General features: G+C 44.9%; 1 protein-coding gene across 1 annotated transcript in view; it reads left to right on the forward strand.

Annotated features, from left to right (window-relative positions):
- The window catches only part of ASB18 (ankyrin repeat and SOCS box containing 18), a 163,083-nt gene that overhangs the window by 116,458 nt on the left and 27,988 nt on the right, over positions 1 to 18,637 (forward strand). The window contains exon 4 of the mRNA XM_033944102.1: positions 11,124 to 11,628. Coding sequence (XP_033799993.1) covers positions 11,124 to 11,628 — 505 coding nt within the window. The remainder of the gene's footprint in view (positions 1 to 11,123; positions 11,629 to 18,637) is intronic.

Genomic DNA, 18,637 nt, shown 5'->3' on the forward strand with positions numbered 1-18,637 from the left:
AAGAAGGGTATTACGACCAGGACGAAGGAAGTCATCATGCCGCTGTATCGTGTAATGGTGCGGCCTCATCTGGAGTACTGTGTCCAGTACTGGTCGCCGTACCTCAAGAAGGACATGGCAGTACTTGAGGGAGTACAGAGAAGAGCAACTAAACTGATAAAGGGAATGGAAAATCTCCCATATACCGACAGATTGAAGCAGTTGGGACTTTTCTCACTAGAAAAGCGGAGACTTAGAGGAGACATGATAGAAACCTTCAAGATCCTGAAGGGCATAGAAAAAGTAGACAGGGACAGATTTTTCAAATTAAGGGGCACCACAAGTACAAGGGGGCACTCGGAGAAATTGAAAGGGGACAGGTTTAAAACAAACGCTAGGAAGTTCTTTTTCACTCAGAGGGTGGTGGATACATGGAACGCGCTCCCAGAGGCTGTTGTAGGCAGCAAAACATTAAATGGTTTCAAAGAAGGTTTGGATAGATTCCTTGAAGAAAAAGGGATTGAAGGGTATAGATAGGTACAGATCACTTCTCAGGCGATGGGCCTGATGGGGCGCTGCGGGAGCGGACCGCTGGGCAGGATAGACCTATGGTCTGACTCAGCGGAGGCAACTTCTTATGTTCTTATTAGAGAATGACACGGTGACGGTTTACCCGCGGCCACCGCATTTAAGCCGCGGGTCACCGCCGAAAATGGGGAAGAAAACTAGCAGTCGCTGCGGTGACGGGGACAAGGCCATTCACCGACCGCGGAAACGGTGAACAGGTTTGTCCCCGCGGGCCAATGTACCCCCTTCTAGGAACCGCTATTTACCTGTGTTTCACCGTGCTCCTCATTTGTCAGATCAACCCTTCCTGCCAATCGCAGCAGAAGGGTACCCAACCCCTCCTGCCGGTCCTCCCAATGGCCTCCCCTAAGATCGCCGGCAGAAGGGTACCCAACCCCTCCTGCTGGACCCCCCCCCAACGAACCCTCCCACCCCGGAACCCCCTTAGTCTTACTTTCCAAGTTGGACCGGACAGCTCCTCGCTCGTCTGGCCAGCAGGCCTGCCTCCGTCCAAATGAGGCGGGCCCGCCCCTCCCCTCCCCTGCCTCCCAATGGCCTCCCCTAAGATCGCCGGCAGGAGGGTACCCAACCCCTCCTGCTGGACCCCCCCCCAACGAACCCTCCCACCCCGGAACCCCCTTAGTCTTACTTTCCAAGTTGGACCGGACAGCTCCTCGCTCATCTGGCCAGCAGGCCTGCCTCCGTCCAAATGAGGCGGGCCTGCCCCTCCCCTCCCCTGCCTAACCCACAGGATCCTAGGGCCTGATTGGCCCAAGCACCTAAGGCCCCTCCTATAGCGGGAGTGGCTTTAGGTGCCTAGACCAATCAGGCCCTAGGATCCTGTGGGTTGGGCAGGGTAGGGGCGGGCCCGCCTCATTTGGACGGAGGCAAGCCTGCTGGCCATACGTGTGAGGAGCCGTCCGGTCCAACTTGGAAAGTAAGACTAAGGGGGTTCCGGGGTGGGAGGGTTCGTTGGGGGGGGGTCCAGCAGGAGGGGTTGGGTACCCTCCTGCCGGCGATCTTAGGGGAGGCCATTGGGAGGACCGGCAGGAGGGGTTGGGTACCCTTCTGCTGCGATTGTCGGGAGGGCCGTTGGGGGGGTCTACAGGAGGGGTTGGGTGCCCTCCTGCCGTGATCGCTGGGGGGAGGGGAGACTTGCAGCCGTAGCCGTGGTCACTATGCTAATCACGGCAGCATTTAAAGTACATGTCGTGTTTGTTTTTGCATTGCTAGCCCCAGGGGTGGTGGAAGATTAGTGATTGAAAAACTGTATGAAAAATAACTATTTTAAATTTAGTGATCAAAATGTGTCAGTTTTGAGAATTTTTATTAATTAATTTTTTCTCTGCGTGTTTTGTTTTTGTATAGTTATTAACTAATATTTAACTAAGTTTTAAAGTTTTAAAGTTTTAAAGAATGTTTCCTTTATACGTAAATAAAGAAAAGTGAATGGGATTGCAGTGGCGGTGACGGGGCGGTGAATGGGGTGGCAGTGGTGGTGACGGGGCGGTGAAGAGGATGGTGAGACGGGGACGGGGCGGTGACGGGGATGGTGAGAAGGGGACGGGGCGGTGACGGGGATGGTGAGACGGGGACGGGGCGGTGACGGGGACCAATTTTTCACCGTGTCATTCTCTAGTTCTTATGTTAACTATACCACGGTGACATCTAAGCAGCTCAACATAAATGAGGTTAACACATTGCTTCAGGGAAGGGAGGACAGATATGGACCTTGGGGGTTGAACCCCCTGTTTGTGAACCTTGTGTAAACCAGCTTCTCCTCTTTTCTGTTTTCAGGTGTCTTAGACAGGCAATTGCAGTATTGTCAGATGGGGTTTTGTATTACTGAGAGCAGTGCAGCTGTGAGCATCTTTGTGGTTTCCATACCTGCTTAACCAAAATAGTGCAGCTCAAGAACCAGGAGGATAGATTGAGGTATGTGGCCTTTACTTCCATCACCTTCCGTGAAAGGAAGAAAAACCCACATGTCTCATTTGGATTCTCCTGGTGTGGAGCCAACTCTTACTAGCAGTAACCCTATTCCTCAACAACAAATCTACCACAGTGACTTATATTCTCTTCCTTATGTAGCCATTTACTTAGGAACAGGGACTGCCTTACTTTGCACATCATAGCTGAGATGTCGTCATCTACCTACAGTTGCATATACCCTTGCATTCACTTGCTTCTTTCCTAGATTCTGCAATGATTTGACATCAGAGTGGCTAGCAGGTAATAGAATGAATGACAGACCCCAATAAAGATTGTCAAACTTTCTATTTGTCACCTTGTTATATTGAAAAGGGCCCATTCAGCAGTCCCACCTGAACCCCTATCTACCTTGGACTCTGTCCACTAAACTGCTGATGCTACAAGGTTAAAACCACACAGGAAAGTTTAAACTATAAACAATTTTTTTATTCAAATATAAAAAATGTAAACATTTGAAAAAAATAACTATTTACATAACACAGGGAAAGAGGGTGGGTGCCCCCCAAGAGCAGCTTGAGCTACCTCAGGCGAGGGGGGCGGAAGAGGTGCAGTTATTGAGAGGGTGTATGGCTGCTGGCACCATGCCCTCTTTCGGCTACCAGCTGCAAGAGGGCATGTTCCATCCTCTCAACACACCCTCTCAATACCTGCACCTCTTCCAAGAGGGCAGAGTAGGGCTCCATCTCCCTGCCCGCCCCCTCCTGAGGCTGGTCGGGCTGCTCCTGGGGGGGAACAGCAAGGAAAGGGGGTGGGATGGGATCAGGAACAGGAAGGGCAGGAGAGTGAGGGGAAGGGCTATGGGTGGGGGAAGGGGAAGGTCCAACAGGGGATGGTGGTGGGGGTCCTGGAGGTAGTGGTGGGGCAGGCGGTGGGGGTCCAGGGGGCAGTGGTGGGGCAGGCAGTCCAGGGGGCAGTGGTGGGGCAGGCGGTGGAGGTCCAGGGGGCAGTGGTGGGGCAGGCGGTGTGGGTGGTCCTGAGGGCTGCCAGGGAGAATAATCCACCTCCTCCTCCTCCTCTCCTCTTCCTCCTCCTCCTCCGCAGAGGGCCAGGGTGGGGCTCCCTCCATTAGTTGCGGTGCCTCCTGAGGGGGTGCCTGCGCTGCTGCTTGACAAGAGAGAAATAGGATACAGTCAGATATGTCCACAACACTTTTGAACATGACATTCTTTACTACGTTATTTTCTTCAAATGCTAATAACAGGATGCAAAGCACCTACTCCACTGTAAACATCAAAATGTAGCGTAAGTAAGTGAGGCAAGTAGAACACCATAAAGCCATTGTGACATGATATCACAATAGCAGCTTTACTGCAGATTTTATGATTAAGAATGGTTTACAGCTACTCAAGCATTTTCATCTATTTATTCTGGTAGGCTGATCACAAAGAAACACACGCTGGACTCATTACTCACCGGCTTCAGCGCGCAATTCCTCCATCACCCCCTCAAGGAAGGCTCGCTCCTGGCGCCTCAGCAGCCGCCCCCTTTTCCTGAGATCCTCAACCTGGGTAATAGAGAGAGAGAGAGAAAGAACAGAGAGGGAGGGATATGATGAGTGCCATCTAGCACTGTGGCATAACATGTTTACTTAAGTATTGACCTCTATAAGCACATAAAAATGGAGTATGCTGCCCTCCAAGAGCCCCTATCCGCTTTGCTGCCTGCCTCCACCCCCTTCTGCCACATGTTTTACATGAATGTATTCACGTACTCCAGCATTTTCCCCTTTCTGTGCTGGAGGCATCGCTATCTCTCTACTGTACCTGGGACAGTGGGGGGGGGGGGGGTGAGGTGACATGGCCAGCATCACAAGGAGGAGTGTGGGATTGAACTCACAACCCCAGGGTGCTGAGGCTGTAGCCTATCAGCACTGCCCCACATTACAGCATGTCCTGGTGAGCTTACAATCATGCAGCAGGGGCAATAAAATAGTTTGGTCAGAAGGAGCAGCGTGGCTTGAAACCCCTGACGTCAGGGTACTGACGCTGTCACTTTAAACGTCATGCTACTATCTCCCTAGACCAGCAGATTGATACAGGAAAGGTGAAGGTATTTGAAATGACATAGCAGCACTTTAATATATTTGTTTTCCTTTGGCAAAGTTGATTTCAAGATGTTTCTATTACAAATGCGAAGCTCGTGACCCAAAAATTAGTTGTGTGCATGTTGTGAATGGAATAGATGCCTTCTAGGAGCTGAATTTGTCATTTGAAATCCTACTACTGCTCCTTTGGGATGTGCTTTAATTTCAGTATTCAATGTAAAAGATTTATTATGCACAATTGTAGTTTTTAAAAGGAATCAAGATTTACCCACAAAAACATGACAATTTGATTGAGACAGGTTTCCATCATCATTACATTTGACATGATTATTTGTGAGGGCCTGACTTGGAATACTTACTTCCCTGGGACATGAGGCTCTTCTGTTATACCGCCGGGCCAGGCGGGTCCAGGAGTTCCTGAACTGCATGTATGACCTGCGATGGCCTGCCACTCTAAAATAGTGGTGCTCATGGACCAAAAAGAGCCTGGCCAGCAGCCTGGAGTCCTCAGTACTGAAGTTTGGCTGTCTCCTGGCAGCCATTTTAGGAGAAATAACTGCGTATGAAGAACGGGTGATTCTATGATGTCACAACGCAAAAAAACACGATGACGTTTTTGTGCCGCTTGGGCGTGCTTGCAGCGGCTGCTCCGCACTATATCAACACTGTTGATTACATCCTAAACCACGCCGATATCGCTGTTATACAAAAAAGTATAGCAGAACGCTTAGAAGCTTACCATGTAAACCTAATGAAACTTCACCTCCCCCAAACACAATGACAAGTTATAAATTAAATAAATGAAGATTGGGAAGTGAGGTTCACATAGTTTAGCTTAGCTATGCATGTTTGGGTGCGTGGAAAAAAAAATAATATTATGTCTTTAGTAACCTTAGTCAGGACTTGAACCCCTGACCTTTGGAAGATACATGCAGTGCTTTTAAGCACTGAGCTATGTTGGGGATTTGGGAATGGAAGTCTCCAGAAATGGCTTTACGTACAAGCTTTGACAAGGGGTAATCATTGCAAGTATCTACAGGTGTATTTGATCTGAGAACACCCAATGAACGTCCAAAACGATTTCAAAATTCTAACGGCTTCTATGATGTCAGACGCTACTTTATGGTTAGGGTTAGGGCTAGAGTTAAGTAGCTCAGTAGCTCAGTGAGTAAACGCGCTGTACCAATCATCCATAGGTTGTGCGTTCAACTCCCGGCTTGTCTTTTACTTGATTATAACATGAGGGGTTTATGCTGCAGGAGTGTGTTGTTGGGGTGTTGCAGGGGTGTCTAGGATGACAGAGAACAGTCACTTGCATTTTCAACAACGCATTTGAATTTCTTAAGACGAAACCTTAGTGAGCCGGGGGAAGGAGGTCACCACAGCCTCGCGCCTCAGATGAAAAGGTTCATTTTTTAGGGACCGTGTAAGCTGATCTGGGACAGTCTTCAGCGACTCAGAGCCCTCCTCCCGGCTGGGCAGAAGGAGGAGGCTTTGGCGGTGGTGGTTTTGGTGGTGAGTGAGGGCGGGAGGGGGGAGTCGCCTGGCTGCTGCATCTGCACTCCTGCTGGCCATAGACCTACTGATCACAGAGCAGAGATCACAGAAGCATGCAGGTATGTGCGCATGCGCGGCTAGGGTTTTATTATATAGGATATACACCTATCGCATCTCATTTTCATCACAAACACATTAGCGAGACTATACACAATACATTACAAAGTTGAGCTTGGGTTTGATAAAATAAACAGCATAATTTTGACTCTGTATTACATTTATTGAACCATACTTAAGAATATGGGTATTGCATCCGTGACAACGGTGCTTTACACCATTGAGCTACCAGTCTTTTGCCTCAACTGACTGTGATATGATAGCTAAGTAGAGCATACTTTAGCACATCACTAAGGTATGCTATGACAGGGGAACCAGAGACACAGGTGTAGGTCAATGAGTAAAAGCACTATATTGATCATCTGTAGGTTGTGAGTTCAACTCCTGGCTTGTCTTTTACTTGTGGCATATCTACCTTCCAGGTGCACCTTGATGATGTCACAATGAGATCAGCATTGTGCTGCTTGCTACTTCCTCTTCCTGTGAACTAGAAGCCACATTCCAGTCTAATCTGTGTTTTGATTCTGTTTCTAAGTTGGGCCAGTGTAAGTTATGGGATTTACCTTTGTTCTGAAGAATGAGCTGATTGTTGCAATGTTTTAAGACCAGGAGAGTGTTCTTTCGAGCAAGATATCACTTCTAAACTATCCTCTCTGAAATAATGTCTCTGGGAAATCGAGAGAAAGCTTATTGGATGACTTAGGGTGCCTTTCCTGCCAGTCTTTGTGGAACTTAAATGAAGTTTATATGGTGTGCAAAGTCCTATCCTTTCCACTTCTAATAGGAGGTGAGTATGACATTTCTGTACAGCTTTCTGTGTAGCATACATCTACCGGTTCCCACCTTCCATATTGATAATGTAAGTTCAACACCCACTCGGTACGTTTCATCTTCTAGTTCTCCTTTGAAACATAACATATTTTTTTTCCTTGTATTAATGGTAAACTGTACAATTCTGATATCCTAGAGGAAAAAGATACAACACAGCAGTGTTCTCTGTCTGCCATTCCCTACCTCACTGATATTGCTAGATCAACTAATATATAGTTTACAAAATGGTATACTGTGTTTTAGTTATCTTTTTCATCATCCTATACTTACAATGCTGAATGAGTGATAATAAAGAGTATAAATAAAGTATAATTAAAAAAAAAAAAAAAAACCGTACCCACGTCTATCACGGGTCCATTGGAGACGTCTTAATGACTTTTCAGAAACCTGCGTCTATTTTGCGCGAAGAGGTTGTAGGGGTGTCTACCGCACGCCTAAGTACCGTTTGATTGACACTTGCGTTTCCCGGACGTCTAAAGCACGCCTTGTCACAATCCTATCCCTAAAGCTCGGCTTGTGCCAGACGTGCCCTTAGCTAGTCCTGGCCCAGCCATACAAAGAGCCAACCACGGGGATAGGGTTGTGACCAGGAATAGGGAAAAACCTGCATTTCTCTTTAATTCTGAGATAGCTGATCTCCAGGGAGTAGAAGCCTTTGGGGATAACAGCCTGGAACAGCCTCTGAGGAATGCTACTCCCACTGCTAACTCCCAGCTGCAGGAGATAATTAAAAATCCTAAGAGAGCTAGGCAGAAGGTGCAGGCGGCCCCTCCCCCTCAGAGAACAGGGCGTGTTCGCCTCAACGTATTAGAGGCTGCTCTGAGGAGGAGACAGTCAGTTTACCCTGGGCTAGCCCAGGAAGGGGTCTCACAAGATTGCTCTCCTGAGTCTCAGGACATAGAAATGGTAGAGGCAGCTACTGACCCTGTTGCCAGCCAGCCAGCACTACCAGAACGAATGGACTGCATTGAGCCCACCAGCTTGCCTGAAGATATTCCTATGGAGGAGAGTTAAGTGGCAGGTCTGGTTAGTTTGTTATATGCCTAAGTGTAGTTCCATTGTTGTCTGCTGCTCAGTGAATGTGTTTCTCCTGAGAGAAAGAGAAGTGAGACTTGTGCTGCACTGCTGGGTTAATGCAGAAAGAGAAAAAAAAAAATATGTTTTTTTTCCTTTTGAACGTAAAGGTTCTGCTCTAGTTAAGTTTACATTTTTGAGTTTTTACAAAGTGTGGCGCTGTGAGGGAGTGGTAATTGGGGAGAAACCACTTGACATCCTGGTTGGGATTGTGGGGCCATTTGTGGCATTCTGTGTAACAGAAAGTATATGGTGGTTTCAGCTACTCCCCTCCCCCACCAACTCCTGTTAAGTTGGTTGGGGCCAAGCCTGCCTTATTCTGGGGCTTGGGCACAGCACTGCATGAAAGTGATACTAGCATTATTAAGTAACTGCCTGGTGCTGAAGGCGGCTGTATTCAGAACTGTTTGTTTATCTACCTGGATTAACTGCAGGAAGGTGAGAGCTGAGACAGGATTCGTTTTTGTCAGCTTTATTTTTGTTTTGGACTTGTTTATTCTATTGCTTGGAGAAAAGACTGACCTAAAGTCCCCTCTCCAGTGTGTCACCACAATAAAGTGTGACTTAAATGAACTTTAAATTGACTCTTTTGAGAATCTTTATCCATATTGATATTGAATAGTGACCAGCAGGACTTCCTTCCTTTATGGGAAGCACGCCGGAGTAGCGCTTTCGTGAGCGTTGACCGGAGCCACACTGATTTACGGGCACCGGCAGCGCTACAGCCTATGTTAGATGTACTAATAGAGAATTTACCCCTCAGTGTTCCCCATGTTCAGCATCTCCCTTCTCTATGTATCCTCTTCGTCTCTTTCTAGTATTTCCCCTGAGCCCATCTCCCTGCCTTCATCATCTCACCATTCTATGATCCCCTCCCCCTGTGTACAGTATCACTTTTCTATATCCCTATGCCCCCCTGTCTAGCATCTTCCTTCTGCATTCTTATTCTTCCCTATGTCTAGCCATCTTCTCTGTGTCCATATACCTTCCCATGTCTAGCATTGCCCCTCTGTGTCCGTATACCACCCCCATGCAGATGCAGTATTCCCCTTTTTGTCCCTGTTCCTATGCTCACATCCATGCCCACCATCTCCCCTCTTTTTATATATCTTCCTGTGTCCAGCTTCTTCCCTCTCTTGCTCCCTTACACCAATGTGTCTCTCACACTCTCTCTTTCCTCCCTCTACTAAGTTCAATATTTCACTCACTCTTCCTTCATCCCCTTGAGTCAGCTTTTCTTTTACCCTTCCCTTCTCTCTCTTCCTCCCTGCAGGTCCTTCACCTCTCTCTCCTCTAGCCCTCTTCCCATGGGTCCAATACCTCTATCCCCTCCCTTTAGCACCAAGGTGCGAGACTGGCACCTCTCCCTTCCTTCTACCTCTGCTCCACCCACATGGGTCCAGCACCTTTCCCCCAATCCCCAGACCAAATCCAGCAACTGCCTCCCTTCCCTTCAGCTTCAGCCAGTCCAGTAGTCCAAGCAACCTCCTGCCCCCTTCACGGATGCATCAGCAGCCCCCCTCGTGAGTCCAGCAGCCCCCTCCCTCCCTATCATGGATCAAACATCCCCCCCTCCCTTGCTACCAAGCGCAGGTCAAGACCGGCAAAAAAACAAACAAACCTTGACTCCCCAGATTGGTCCCTGTGCACCTCCCAGGGCTGGCCTACCAGCCTCTTAGAAGCTTCATGGAAAAAGAGGCAATATTGCATGCAGGGCTGCTCCAGGACCTTCTTCTGGCCGAGTCCCTCTTTCCAATGTAATTTCCATTTTTACCTCTTCTGCTTCCATGAAGCTTCTAAGAGGCTGGTAGGCCTCCTCCACAAAGGGGCCGACCCAGGGGATTCACAGGTTTATTTGTTTTTTTTACTGGTTTTGAATCACGATCGGGAGGGAGGGTGTGAGAGAGGGGTGCTGTTGGACCTGCAATAGGGAGGGAGTGAGGGGGTCTGCTGGACTCAAAAGTGAGGCTTCTGGACCTGCGATCATGAGGAGGAGCTGTTGGCAGGGAGGGGTTGGAAGAGAGGCAACTCACAGCAGATCCATTGTGGGAACAAGGTCATTTACCGCTCCGCAGGGTGGTGAAAAACCTTGTTCCCATACCTGTGGCAAAGGGCTGAATTTTTCTACTGTTTTTGAGGTTTAACCATGGCTAGCTGCAGGAAACAGTCCCTGTGTTACTCTGTACAAAGTGCTACTGGGTCAAGATTTGTGCTTACCTTGATTGTTTTTAAAGCAGGTCTATCTCTGGATATTTTTTACCCACTCAAATGAATGATTTTGCTATTATGGCAGCAACATGCTTATCTGGTAATGCCATCTGTGTCACACCTAAATCATGCCCACGAGATGCCCTCTTTGGAATTGTCTTACTGTCGGTGACTAGCAGCTTAGTTCCTTTTATGATTATGCACTTTGGACATTTTCCACCCAGATAAGTATCGATCTTCCAATTATGTCATTATTTGGACAGAACTTAAAAAAAAAAAAGCAAAAGAGCCGCATAGTGAAATTAGAAAAGGTTAAAAAGAAAGGCAACCAAAATGATTAAGAGGATGGACCTCCTCTCATATGAGGAAAAGCATAAGAGATTAGGGCCCTTCAGCTTGGAGGCTGTAGGGGGAGGATAGATATGATTCAGGTTTACAAAATCTTAAGTGGAATTAGATGGTAATACTTTTAAAACAAATAGGAGAAAATATTTTTTTCACTCAATGAACAGTTAACCACTGGAATTCATTGCCAGAGAATGCGGTAATAGAAGTTAGCATGTCTGAGTTTAAAAAAGGTTTGCACAAGTTCCTGGAGGAAAAGTCTATGAACTGCTATTAAGGTATACATGGGGAAAGCCATTATATATCCTTAAAGTTGGTAGCATGGGATCATGCTTTTTTTTTTTTTGGAATTCTGTCAGGCACTCTGAATTGGCCATTGTTGGAAGCAGGATATTGGGCTACATGGACTATTGGTCTGCCCCAATGTAGCTTTTCTTATGTTCTTATTACCTTTTCTTTTTCTATATAGGTGTGCTAAACTGTTGATAAAATATGGAGCTCTAATCAACCAACCAAGTGAGGAGACTGAAGACACCCCTTTACATATAGCAGTCAAACATGGACTCCATGAGCATGTGCTCTTATACCTAAGATATAGTGCGAGTGTGGACAGCATGAACAACAATGAGGAAACACCCCTCAACATGGCTTGTGGAAATACCAAAGAGTTGGAACACCAAGAGAACTACCTGAAAGTGTGCAAGCTGCTTCTGGCTCATGGAGCAAATGTGAACATTCAAGACAGGGAAAAGAAAAGTCCACTCCATAAGGCCTGCAAGAATGCCAATCATTGCCTAGTGCAGTGGCTGCTGGAGAATCAGGCTGATGTGAATGCCATAGATTACAATGGAGCCTCTCCCATGTCTTGTGTCCTGCAGACTGCAGCATTCAAACAGGACCTGATGCCTCACCTCAACGTACAGTCCCTACTCAATCATGGCTCTCACAGGATATGGCCTGGAGCATTTGTCAAGGTAGGCCTTACATGTTTGGTTTTAGTATAAATTCAGATAACCAGAGAGTCACATGCAGTCATTTAGAATTTCAAAATTGACTGGAATCCATCAGATTCTGTGTATGCTGAATAATGGTCTCTCCTGAGTCACAACTTCTGTATTGGTCAAGATATGTTATTAGAAACCCTCCATATCCTTTTGCCACCTTTTATTTATTTATTTAAAAATTTATACCCCACTTAAAACCTAAGTGGTTCCACAAGATACATACACAATTTTTAAAAACAATACGACTCTTAAAAATTCTCTAATTATATTATTAAAATGAGTAGCTTTAAAGAAAAGATCTCTACAAATAAAGTCATTTTTAACAACTTTTTTAAATCTCTTAATGTCAGAGAGCATCCTTTCTCAACAGATGATCCATAAAATTAAAGGGTCCAATATTAAAAATATTTTAAATGGCCAGATGTTACTGAACATTTAAATCACCTATCCAAGCTTAAGCGGGCATTTTCAGAGATACTTAACTAGATAATGCAACTGAAAATACCAGGTTAGCTCCCAAGCCAATGCCAGGTATTTGGGGAGTAAGAACATAAGAATTGCTGCTGCTGGGTCAGACCAGTGGTCCATCATGCCCAGCAGTCTGCTCACATGGCGGCCCTCTAGTCAAAGACTAGTCCTTGTTCATTATGAACTTGTCTAACTTTGTCTTGAATCCCTGGAGGGTGTTTTCCCCTATGACAGACTCCGGAAGAGCGTTCCAGTTTTCTACCACTTTCTGGGTGAAGAAGAACTTCCTTATGTTCGTACAGAATCTATCCCCTTTCAATTTTAGAGAGTGCCCTCTCGTTCTCCCTACCTTGGAGAGGGTGAACAACCTGTCCTTATCTACTAAGTCTATTCCCTTCAGTACCTTGAATGTTTCAATCATGTCCCCTCTCAATCTCCTCTGTTCGAGGGAGAAAAGGCCCAGTTTCTCTAATCTTTCACTATACGGCAACTCCTCCAGCCCCTTAACCATATTAGTTGCTCTTATCTGGAACCTTTCGAGTAGTACCGTGTCCTTCTTCAGGTACGGTGACCAGTGCTGGACGCAGTACTCCAGGTGAGGGCGCTCCATGGCCCAGTAAAGCGGCATGATAACCTTCTCTGATCTGTTCATGATCCCCTTCTTTATCATTCCTAGCATTCTGTTCGCCCCTTTTTGTCGCTGCCGCACATTGTGTGGACAGCTTCATCGACTTGTCGATCAACTCCCCAGTCTCTTTCCTGGTAGGTCTCTCCAAGTACCGCCCAGGACATCCTATATTCGTGCATGAGATTTTACACTTATCCACGTTGAACCTCATCTGCCATGTTGATGCCCATTCCTCGAGCCTGATTATGTCACGTCGCAGATCTTCGCAATCCCCCTGTATCTTCACTACTCTGAATAACTTCGTATCGTTCGCAAATTTATTCACCTCACTTGTCGTACCAAATGTCCAGATCGTTTATAAAGATGTTAAATAGCACGGGTCCAAGCACCAAGCCCTGCGGCACCCCACTGGTGACGCTCTTCCAGTCCAAGTATTGTCCATTTACCCCCACTCTCTGTTTCCTATGCTCCAGCCAGTTTTTAATCCATGGGAGTATTTCACCTTCTATTCCATGGCTCGCAATTTTTCAAAGTAGTCATTCATGCGGAACCTTGTCAAACACCTTCTGAAAATCCAGATACACAATGTCGACTGGATCGCCCTTGTCTATCTGTATGTTTACTCCCTTAAAGAAGTGCAGCAAGTTCGTCAAACACGATCTGCCTTTGCTAAAACTGTGCTGACTGGTCCTCATCAGCCTGTGTCCATCAAGGTAATCAATGATGCGGTCCTTTATCAGCGACTCTGCCATCTTTTCCGGTACTGAGGTTAGACTCACCGGTCTGTAGTTTCCCGGATCTCCCCTTGAACCTTTCTTGAAGATCGGCGTAACATTCGCCACCTTCCAGTTTTCCAGAATCTTTCCTGATTTGATCGACAGATTGGCTATTAGTTGAAGCAGTTCAGCTATGGTCCCTTTCAGTTCCTTGATGACCCTCAGATGGATGCCATCCGGTCCTGGGGATTTATCACTTTTAAGCCTATCAATCTGCCTGTATACCTCCTCTAGACTGACCGTCAATCCTGTCAGCTTTCTATCTTCATTTCCAGCATATAGCCTGATGGGTTCTGGTATGCTATATAAATCTTCTTCAGTAAATACAGACGCAAAAAATGTGTTCAGTTTGTTGGTGATTATTTTGTCCTCCTTTAGCGCTCCCTTTATTCCATGGTCATCCAACGGTCCCACCGCTTCCTTCGCGGGTCGTTTCCCCTTAATATATCAAAAGAACGGCTTGAAGTTCTTCGCCTCCTTGGCTATTTTTTTCCTCGTAGTCTCTTTTGGCCCCTTTTATCGCCTTATGGTAACTGCGTTGATGTTTGTGCTTGGTCCAGTTTTTGTCCGTTTTTGACCTTTTCTATTCCTTAAATGAAGTTTTCTTGTCTCTGATCACTTCCTTCACCTTTACAGTGAGCCATGACGGTTCTTTGTTCTTTTTCCTCTTTGATCCCTTGTTGATACACGGTATATATAGATTTTGAGCCTCGGTGACTGTGTCCTTAAAAAGGGACCAAGCTTGCTCTTGCGTTTTTACAGTGCTTATCATCTTCTTAATCTTCTTCCTTAGCATGAGTCTCATCCCTTCGTAATTCCCTTTTCGGAAGTTCAGTGCCGTGGTTGTCATTTTGGACCGATGTTTCTCTCCTGCGTCCAGATCGAAGCGGATCATATTGTGATCACTGTTTTCCAGCATCCCTTCTACTTCTACATCTTGTGCCAGTCCTCGCAGGCCATTTAGAATTAAGTCCAGAATTGCATTTCCTCTAGTATTTTCCTTGACAAGTTGTTCCAGGAAGCAATCGCCTACTGCATCCAGGGGTGACGTCGGGACTTAGCCAGTTAAGTGCAGATATTCAGCATTTAACCGGCTATGAAAACTGCATAAATAGGACTGCATATAATGCAGTTCTATCTTTATGGGGTTCTTCATAGCCAGTTAAGTTCTGAATCATTTTTAACCAGCTATGTTTTCACCAGTTCTGTGCAACTGGAAATTCAGTTCCAAAGCCCGGACATGACCTGGCATTGAAATTCCGGGTATAATGCTGGCAGTGGTCAGCAAAATGCTGATCACTACCAACTGAATATCATGCCCCTTAAGACCTTTTTTGTCAAGGTCCTCATTGTTTCATCTACTTTCAAAACTGGTTCAACCAAGTCTTGGGCATGAAAAGGCTTATATTATAAAGGAACTGCTGCTGTCCTGATCATGCCTGCTTTGCAGTAAAGTAGAATAAAGCTGGTTCACAAATAGGCTCCCTACTGCCCATATCTTTTATGTGCCAAAAGCGGTGGAGCAATCAGTACTGATAACATGTCCCCTATTTCCCATAATAGATAGGAAATGTTAACGAGGATTCCTTCAACAGTAGCAATACAGAAATCATTTTCAAGGACAGGTAGCTGAAATTCACTTCTTCTTTTTTTAACTTTATTTAGTTTTTAATGCCATCAAGCACTTCAGTTTAAACCTTATTATCTAGCCAGAAGTTAGTCAGCTGCCTTGAATTAAAAGCAAGAAAATTCCCCTGTAAGTAACACTGGAATGTCTCTTTACTGGATACATATTGTCATATGAGAAAAACTTCATACTATGCAGCAGCAAACAACAATCTGATGCACACATTCCTTCCTCCAGTTGTCCTGGAGTAGCTTAATGGTTAGAGCATTGGGCTAAGAACTAATGAAACGTAGTTCACATCCCATTAAGGCTCCTTATGGTCTTGGGCAAGTTACTTAACCTTAGGTACAAATTCAGATTGTGAACTCTCCAGGGACAGAAAAATACTTACAATACCTGAATGTACACTGATTTGATAGCTTGCAGGTGGTATATAAGAAATTAATATAAATAAATATACCTCACCTGGCCCCTTACCCTAGGTCCTCCCAGATACGCATTCCTTCTCAGATCACTTGATAAAGTTATTGCCTGGAACCACCTGATAATAATCCAACTGCCTTTGAATTTTCTTTGCTTAGATATATAGTACACTGTAAAAGCTGCCAATAGAAAGGATGTCAGTCTTGGATTAGTAGCACTGTGCTGGGATGTGACTCCTTTGCAATTTGGAAACAGCTGAGCTGCAATAAAAAAATACAGAGACCAATTTAACTTCATTTTCATGGTGTTTAATTAAAGAGTCTATGGGGCTCATTTTCAAAACAAAAAAACATCCAAAAAGTGGTATAAAAAAAGCAGATGGACATTTTTCTTGCCAAAACAGCCAAATCACTATTTTTGAGACCTTTTTTGTATACTGTTTTTTATGCTGTTTATCTGCAGTATGTTTAAATCTCAAGGGTATGTGTTGGAGGAGTGGTTTGGGCAGGACTAGGGTAGACTAATGATTTGGATGTTTTTCTGAAATAATGGACATTGTAGAAAACGTCCAGTGCAAAATTTGGAAGTTTGAAGCTAGACTGGTCAACAAAAAAAAAGATTTTTCTTTGCTACTGAGAACTTAAGAAGTGTTCTTAGTTAATTTAATGCTGCTGATTTCAGATCTGTAATTGAAATTCAGCTAGCAAGTCAGGTTTCTGAGATACACGTTATTGATTTTTTAGACAGTTTGCCATAACGGCACAATATTGCGAGTATGATCTGTGTCCCACCAAACTTGTGTTAAGGAGTTTACTCTGAAAACAAACGCAAAGACAATAAGGAGACGTTACATCATATATTTATGCCTCTCTTAACTCACACAAAAGTGATGTCAGCATGTTCAGAAATGTTTGAGACACTTGCTTTTACGCTTGTACTGTACATTTGTCTCTCTTTGCAAGAACCAAAAATAGTCTCCCATCATACTGGGATTGAACTTTCCCCGATATTTGCTTTCCATCACCTTGATATCTTGATGAATTCTTTCCCCTTGCTCATCGCTGACATCACCAAGATTGGATGGGAAGAAGTCAAGGTGAGAATGTAAAAATTGCATTTTAAGTGACATTCTGGCACCCATTAGGTGATATGCTATCAGCATGTTCTCCACAAGCTCAGCATAATTCTCTGATCTGTGATCATCAAGAAAATTCTGAACAACCAGCACAAATGCTTCCCATGCTTCTGATTCAGCTGGGTTCAGCTTCTGTTTCGGGTCCAACAAAAGCACCTTCTTTGATTTTGGCTTCACTTTTCTCGAAACCAAACATATGTCTTAGGTGCTAATTGTCCAGTAAATTGTCCACAGGCATAACAGAAATTATCAGGATGGTTAACACACTCTAGTCTGTTCATAATTATAATATCTTAGACAAAAACAAACAAATATAAAAAAGCAGCACAATCACTTTGTAGTATAAACTTTCAAATTACTGGTATAGGTGATCGATAAACAATATTGTGTTACAGAAACAGTAAAATACCGACACTTCAAGGTAGCGTTATTGACGAAAACGATATAAACATAAACTGATACATAACTTAAAAATAGGATGTGACAGATGGAAACTGGTTTCAGATTTAGAGTCAGCATGTGGCCCTTGTTAAGATACAGGTGACAGAACTCCAGTAGCAAAATGCTTGTTGACCAGTGTAATGAATAGGTGCCAAAAAGCTGCCCAAATTGACCAGATCACCATAAGAGGGATTAAGGCATGACCACAGCCCCCCCCCCCACACACACACACACATTCTCACTCAGTGATCACTGACCCCATCCTACACCTCTAAAGAAGTAAATGAAACAAAATATACCAGCTTTATGACAGCATCAGATGTTATGAGCAGTCCTATTATAGCAGCAAGCAGGTTCCTTGAGTAGTGCAGAAGACTATAGAGATGGGGACACTTGCACACTTGAGGTGAAACATGTGAGTCCTCCAAAACCAACCTAAAACCTACTGTACTTGCATTTAGATGACACCTACAGGTATAAGGGCTATTGTAGTAGTGTACAGTTGGGCCCAGTAGGTTTTGAGTGGCTTTTTGAAGGGCTCACCGTACAATATAAGGGGGTTATGGTGAGTGATATATCTGAGACTTTGTATGTGAAGTTTACTGCAGTGCCCCCTAGGGTGCCCTGTTGCTCTGCTGGGATTTCTGTGGTCAGTCTACTAAATTTCCATGCCTTTTCTATATCCCAATAGCTTGATTTGTGTGGTTTCTTTAGGACTATTTTTTAAAGGATCAAACAGATAGACACACTGGGCACAAGCACATCTAAGAAATGGCCATTTTCAAAACAAATAGACATTTTCCTATTTTGAAAATAGTCATGTTTGCTACTGGATTTTTGGACGTTTTCTGAAATGTCCAAATTTGGATTTGGAAGTCATATCGAAAGTGTACAGCAGAAGCATTTAGATCACACCTTTTTAAGTACGGAACATAAGAATAGCCTTACTGGGACAGACCAACGGTCCATCTAGCCCAGTATCCTGTCTTCGTGGAGTCCAATCCAAGTCACAAGTACCTGGCAAAAACCAAATAGTACCGTCCCATATCTGTCTTAATAGCAGATTATGGACTTTTCCTCCAGGAATTTGGCCAAACCTTTTTTTAAACCAGTTACGTTAACTACTCTTACCACATCCTCTGGCAATGCGTTCCAGAATTTAACTATTCTCTGAGTGAAAAAATATTTCCTCCTTTTGGTTTTAAAAGTATTACTCTGTAACTTCATCAAATGTCCCCTAGTCTTTGTAAATCCTGATGCAGTAAAAAATAAATAAATCAATCCACTTGTACCTGATCTACACAGGATTTTGTAGACTTCAATCATATCTCCCCTTAGCCGTCTCTTTTCTAAGGTGAAGAGCCCTAATCTTTTTAGTCATAAGAACATAAGAACATAAGCAGTGCCTCCGCTGGGTCAGACCAGAGGTCCATCGTGCCCAGCAGTCCGCACACGCGGTGGCCCAACAGGTCCAGGACCTG

Source organism: Geotrypetes seraphini, chromosome 5, assembly GCF_902459505.1.
Source record: "Geotrypetes seraphini chromosome 5, aGeoSer1.1, whole genome shotgun sequence".
Lineage (NCBI taxonomy): Eukaryota > Metazoa > Chordata > Amphibia > Gymnophiona > Dermophiidae > Geotrypetes > Geotrypetes seraphini.